At 39.5% G+C, this 6,000-nt stretch overlaps 2 protein-coding genes across 4 annotated transcripts in view; one reads left to right on the top strand and one right to left on the bottom strand.

Annotated features, from left to right (window-relative positions):
- The window catches only part of LOC118426351 (cholesterol 24-hydroxylase-like), a 16,949-nt gene extending 15,455 nt beyond the window's left edge, over positions 1-1,494 (top strand). For 2 of the 3 annotated variants that reach the window (XM_035835678.1, XM_035835679.1), the window contains exon 16: positions 49-235. In XM_035835678.1, the coding sequence (XP_035691571.1) occupies positions 49-192 (144 nt within the window). In that variant the 3' untranslated portion in view covers positions 193-235. Of the gene's footprint in view, positions 1-48 lie in introns of all 3 variants that reach the window. The other variant, XM_035835680.1, reaches the window with a different exon arrangement.
- A 1,282-nt stretch (positions 1,495-2,776) lies between these two features.
- LOC118425252 (tyrosine-protein kinase BAZ1B-like) overlaps positions 2,777-6,000 on the bottom strand; it is a 31,277-nt gene continuing 28,053 nt past the window's right edge. Inside the window, exons 23-24 of the mRNA XM_035834026.1 lie at positions 5,629-5,758; positions 2,777-4,656 (exon numbers count right to left, since the gene is read on the bottom strand). Coding sequence (XP_035689919.1) covers positions 4,426-4,656; positions 5,629-5,758 — 361 coding nt within the window. The 3' untranslated portion in view covers positions 2,777-4,425. The remainder of the gene's footprint in view (positions 4,657-5,628; positions 5,759-6,000) is intronic.

Genomic DNA, 6,000 nt, shown 5'->3' with positions numbered 1-6,000 from the left:
AGTTGATACTGGTAATAACTAAGGTCTGAATCTCTGATTTCTCCACAGATTGAAGCCAAAGTGCTGCTGTGCAAGTTCCTCCAGAAGCTGGAGTTTGAGCTGGACCCTAACCAGTCCTTTGCTGTGTCGGAAGCCAGCACGCTTCGCCCCAAAGGCGGCTGTATCTGCATGCTTTCCAAGCTCGAAAAGTAGCGTCAGCTTAGAGTTTTGCTATATCGGCCATCCCCACTTTTAGAAGTATCAAAATATATACTTTTAGGTACAGCTTGATGGTATCGATTTTGAGAAAAATTGTATTACAGTAGAAGTCGGCTATTGGCATCAGCGATTTGTCAGCGAATTTTACTCGTTTACCCGACTTGGTCCAATAACCCTAGGAGAGTCCACACGATCGGCGGCGGGGGGAGGGTGGTGGTGCTGGTTACGGACTCAGGGAACCAATTGAAATAACCATACACACACGTCAAAACTGGTATTATACACAGTTTTCAGAATTTTATGCAAATCCCAGACTTATGCCAATAGCAGTGATGCAATTAGTTGGTGTCCACTGTACATTCATGCACTGAAACCGGTGATTCCATGACTGTACAATATTTGACTAAAGTGATACTGCAAACTTAAAAATGTCTCCTTTTGATCCCTACTGCAAAATCAAACATCGCAAATGTAACAGCATTTACAGTATCTATTTATGGTCTATTTCATTAGAAAAGTGACCTGACCTTCTAATTGGTGGTGGACTTAATGTTAGTTATTTGTATAAGATGATCCCTTTATTCACTTTTATGGTATTGCTTACTGATTGTGAAACTATGTGAAGGTATTGAAACATTCCACCCTTGTAAAGCTAAAGATATGCTAAGTTGTAGACAAATTTGTTTTTCATTATCGTTGTTGCATGTGTTGTTGCATGGGCTATTGTATAATAGAGTGTGGATTGTGGTAGGTTGCAGTATTTCAATAACTTATATAAATTATGTAACAAAGTCTAATATTGTGATGACAGAATCTCTAACTTTTAACATGGCTACTACCCGTCACATTATCCACGGTCTTCGGGCGTATTGATGGAAGACTGGCCATATTTAAGATCGACAGAGGGTAGCGCATATTTTTCACCTGAAAACCGTCCCTGTCACATACAAGCCATACTTTGTACATTGTACAATTGTTGTGCAATAATGGCTCGGGCGATTGCGCAGAATCGTCGTCTGATTGATTTTTGTGTAATGTGACGGGTATACAGAATACTGATTTTAGTAAGTTTCTTTCTTGCCATGTTTTCCAACAGGCATGTCATGATATATCAGTGAGCTCAAGTGTCATCATGTCATCATTTTATGGTTACTGATATTCTGTCATTGTCAATTGAGTGAAGCTTGATGCTTTCAGTAGCTAGTAGTGCTAAGCGACTCCACTATCTAGAGCTTGTGTTTTGTACTGAATAAAAAATACTGAAGTTGTCAAAAAATTTTGGAACATTTAAATGTTGTGACTGTTTGTTGTTTACAACATAGTACTTGTTGTCAAGCAACATCAAAAATGAATATAACATCCATTGGCATAATACCGGTCGGTTTACTGCAATTTCTCAAGCAATGCTAATTTGGCAAATGATCAACGCATCATTTTCTCCAGTTACATGTTGCTGTTACAGCTTACCTTTGCCACTTCTTCTGTGTAAATTATTTTGTCTCTCTGGTCCTGCTAAAAACATAATATCGTAATTGGAACACACCGCGGAATTGCACGGAGAACGGGCGCGTGGTTGGAAGGGGGTGCACTATACCGGTCGAACGAAACACGGCACAATTAACTGCCGCTATGTACCTTTATTCATCCTCTGTTGTTCCTTTCTTTCCTGTTAGTAGTTGCACAAAACAAAAATCTGCATGAGCATACAAAAAGTCACGAGAAAATGGGCGTATACTGACAAGAATTTCCATTTAATTTTGGTCCGTCACAACCGCTATGACGTAAAACTTTACTGCTGGCCGTAGCATTTAAAATGGCGGGAAAATGGCGGCGTACGTTCAATTTGACCCATTCAGCCGTAGATCCGGGCTATTATGCAACGGTTCCTCACACTTTTACACGAGTTGTAGGTCACCAAAAGAAATTCAAGATTGCTGTTGAATCATGCTCGTCTTGTGCCGTGAGCACGTGATTATTATCTACAAATCTGGCGATGAACGTGACAGTGTGTTTGTCCCACGACGAGCTCGCCTGCCCCGAAAATGACCTGAAAACTTTTGGCCTTGTTGTCTTCGAATGCATTGTTATCGATGCTTTGTAAATTATGTATTGGACACCTAGATGTCTGAAGTGTGCATACCTCAGAAATAACTATTGTTGCATGTGTAGATCTCTTTAAGTTCCACTATTTTTAATCCACCGGTATAAGGCTTATGACCGGTATTATGCCAATGAATGTTAAACCTCAGCAAGACAATATTACTTTAACCACAGGCTAAGTTGGTTTGATTACATGGATGACATCCTCTGGAAACCCCGAAACTGATGCGTGTTCATTTTCAGATATTTTTTTTAATTACAACTTACAGTATCTACATGCCAGTCGTATTAACTCATTTTGCAGCTTTGTATGTTTGAAGTATAGTAAAATCTTGGGAGTGGGGGAACAGACAAAAACTGACGTGTGCACAGATGCATCCATTAATAAAATTAAGCATTTCAATGTAGTTAAAGAAAATGGGTGCTTTAATAAAATGCAGAGCACAGGTAGGCTAAAAAATGACAAGGGAGCTTCAGATTTCCTTTTTCGAAATTTTAATGTGATCTGGATACACAACAACTGAGAGAGCATTAAAAGACTATTACAAAATGTATATACAAAAGCTGATAGGGAAGAGGTCATCATGAAAGATAGCATTTTTCTTAACATCTGAATTTCATACAGAAGTTCCACTAAGTTGCTACCTATAGCAACGGACCATGTGCGAATTCCAGGGATGTTCAGCATAAAACTTTTGTCTCGTTCAGCAGAAATTCAACCGGTTAGACAGCATGTTGTTACTTCATTGTGTACACATGATGTAAATCATCATCATGTAAATATAGATAGAAAATGAATAGTAAACCATTTGGCTCGTCCCTGAGGCGTTGCCAAAAAACTGAATAATCTCTAAAAGGTTTTAGTTTAAGGTATGTTATCCGGGTGTTTTATTTCATTCTGTATGATGATGTATTATGTATACCTGCTATGTCTATCCTTCATTGTCATAGGGATGGAATGTTTCTATAGGATAAAAAAAACTTACAAGCTGCACAATGATTCAATCATGATTCTGACCAATCAGCAAAGGGGTTGTGGTTGCAAATAGCTAACTAGACTCTTGATGCATGAAATAGATGTTACTGCATCAATGCAGTGTTCAAAATGTTGGAGGAAACAATACCTACTTCAAACGTGGTACTAAAACAAGTTCATCGCTTAAGATATCTCAGAAATAAATTACTTCCAAAACTGACACGAAATCATAATAAAATCCTCTGGTTTACGTGGAAACACAAGCTACAATTTACAGTAGAATTCTAATTTTTTTGGTCTCATTTATACCCAGTTTAGTTCCACACCACCACAAGTCGACACCATCAAAATGTGCCCAAGTTACAAGCATGCTACATGTTTTTTTTTTAACTTGCAAAATACAGCAAATATCTTTTTGAAAACTAAGACATGTAAAGTTAAGCTGTGCGATTTTTTAATTCGCCTTTTCTTTACCAATCACCCCCATGACGAAACAAAGTGGTATGGTTTGAAGCAGTTTCTCTTTGGAAGAGTCTAAACTCTTACAAGGGGGTATCCAGAAGGTTTTATCTACATGGTAGTCCCTGCTGTATCGGGGTGTGGAGTCTGTGGACATACCCCGTGAATAAAATGGAATGTTCTACATACAACCCAAACTCTTAAAAAGGGAAACCTTGCCTACCAGATACGAAAATTTCTATTCTTGTTGTGGCATTTAGACATATCTGCTCCTCCCTCTGAACAATCATTGGAACAGCCCTCACAACTTACTTTTGTCCTTGCTGAGTACAAAGTTGCTGTTACTGCTTACTAATGACCTAATATCAAGCAAGCAGTCAGAATAAATACACATTAAACAAGCACCTTGAAATAGTCTGGTAAAAAAGATCCAGCAGCATGCTTCAAGCATCATGATTGGGTTCGATGGTGAGGAGGGCCAATCAGATTTCATATCACAAATGTTAGGAACCAATTAGAATTGAGATCTCATACCAAATTACCGCAAGCTTGACAACTTCGAGTCTAACCCCCACAACACAGAAAGCAAAGAGCAACAGCTATTAACCGGAGAGCGAGTGTGCGTGGATAAGAAATGCATTGGGTTGAAGGTTTCTGCCTTTGCGATGAAACAATTTTGTGGTGTGTATAGTTCATCGTTTGCCATTGGTGGCAGATTTTCCTGGGGATGTGTAGGAGTGGTCGTTGTGCATGCCGTGTATCGCTGCGTCTTCCTTGTGGGGGTAATCGTACGAGGGTAGGAACTCCTCCACCTGCTCCATGAAGTACTTCTCTAACGTGTCCGCCTTGTCCCTGATGTCGGAGCCAATCTTGTTGTACTCGTGTGCATTGTCAAAGATGCAGGACACGTCATTGATAAATTCCTGGGAACAGGAGACAAAAGGAGAACTTTCAGAAAAAATAATTAGTCCATGCAAGTTTTCAACTCACTAATAGCTAACTTCTTATAGCCAACTTCTTATAGTTGTAGCTTTATCTATTTAAACTGAGGAAGACCTCATGCATACGAGTTTAATGCTGCAATATCCATCCTAGAGAACAGAAATTCCAATGAGAAGTAATGCAGAAGTTGAGAGAAAATTTGGAATCCTCAAGCAGAAAATTGTAACAGCAATTCTGACGTCTTAAACCAGTATTCAAATTTCTTGTGACGCACATTCAAATGATTCTATGGATGCCTGCGTGATAACAGTAGAGCAACCCCATGTGATAACCAAAGTTATCAACCAGTCTGGAATACCAGTATTGAATGCTATCACAGCACAGGTATGGCATAGGGGTGGGTACCGGTTCAGTGTACCGGTACAAAACCGATTTTTCTTATTGGACCGGTCCAGAAAAAACAGACCTGAAAAATGCGGTGGACCGGATGTTGGACCTATTGGAAAATTAACAGATTATATGATCAGCCATTCACACGTTTTAGGGCTTACCGGTCGAGGAAAATAACAAGAGCAAAGTAGAGTAGAGTCTATAGTCATTTCTAGTTTTTTCAGTTTTACAGTCAATAGTACAGAGGCAGTTAGCCTGGTAGGACTTTAAAACGCCAGTGGGAATCGCATACTCCACAAAATCGATTGCTTTGTTGCGAAATGGACCATTGTTTTGAGTATCGTCCATTCACAAGTTTTTCCATACTAAATCAGGTCCAGGTTCAGGCCCAAATCTGAACCTGATCCTCTGAACCTGAACCGGACCTGAATTTTCTGTACCGGTACCCACCCCTAGTATGGCATGATATCATGTAAGCATTAGACTGCATGTGTAGTTTGCATGTTTAGATATTCCCTGATTGTTCCTACACACCCCTACATTACACATGGTATGTCCCTGACCTGTGGTGAGCAGTAGTCCAGACACACACACTTGTTCTTGATGGTGGTGAGGTCCATGGGTTTCTTAATAACGTCATAGTAATCAGGTACATCCTCAACATCTACAGGTTTCCTGAAGTAAATGCTAGACCTAGGATGACAAAGACAAAAGCTGGCATTAATGGAAACTCAGCATTACATGTAACCTTATCCGATACTACTCCTGTATTAGTTAGATTAGCCGCAAGTTAAGCTATAGAACTGTAGTTATGTAGATGCCATACTTTGTACCTTGTACACTTGTTGTGCAAGTTATTCATCAAATGCCTACATCTTGTATCCATGGTATTACAGCAACTGTAATTGTTGAAATTTTCATAGTGGTCTATGTTC

This window comes from Branchiostoma floridae, chromosome 11 (genome assembly GCF_000003815.2).
Source record: "Branchiostoma floridae strain S238N-H82 chromosome 11, Bfl_VNyyK, whole genome shotgun sequence".
In the NCBI taxonomy this organism is placed as follows: Eukaryota; Metazoa; Chordata; class Leptocardii; order Amphioxiformes; family Branchiostomatidae; genus Branchiostoma; species Branchiostoma floridae.
The sequence above is the reverse complement of the archived record's forward strand: the minus strand, read 5'-3'. Positions and strand labels throughout refer to the sequence as shown.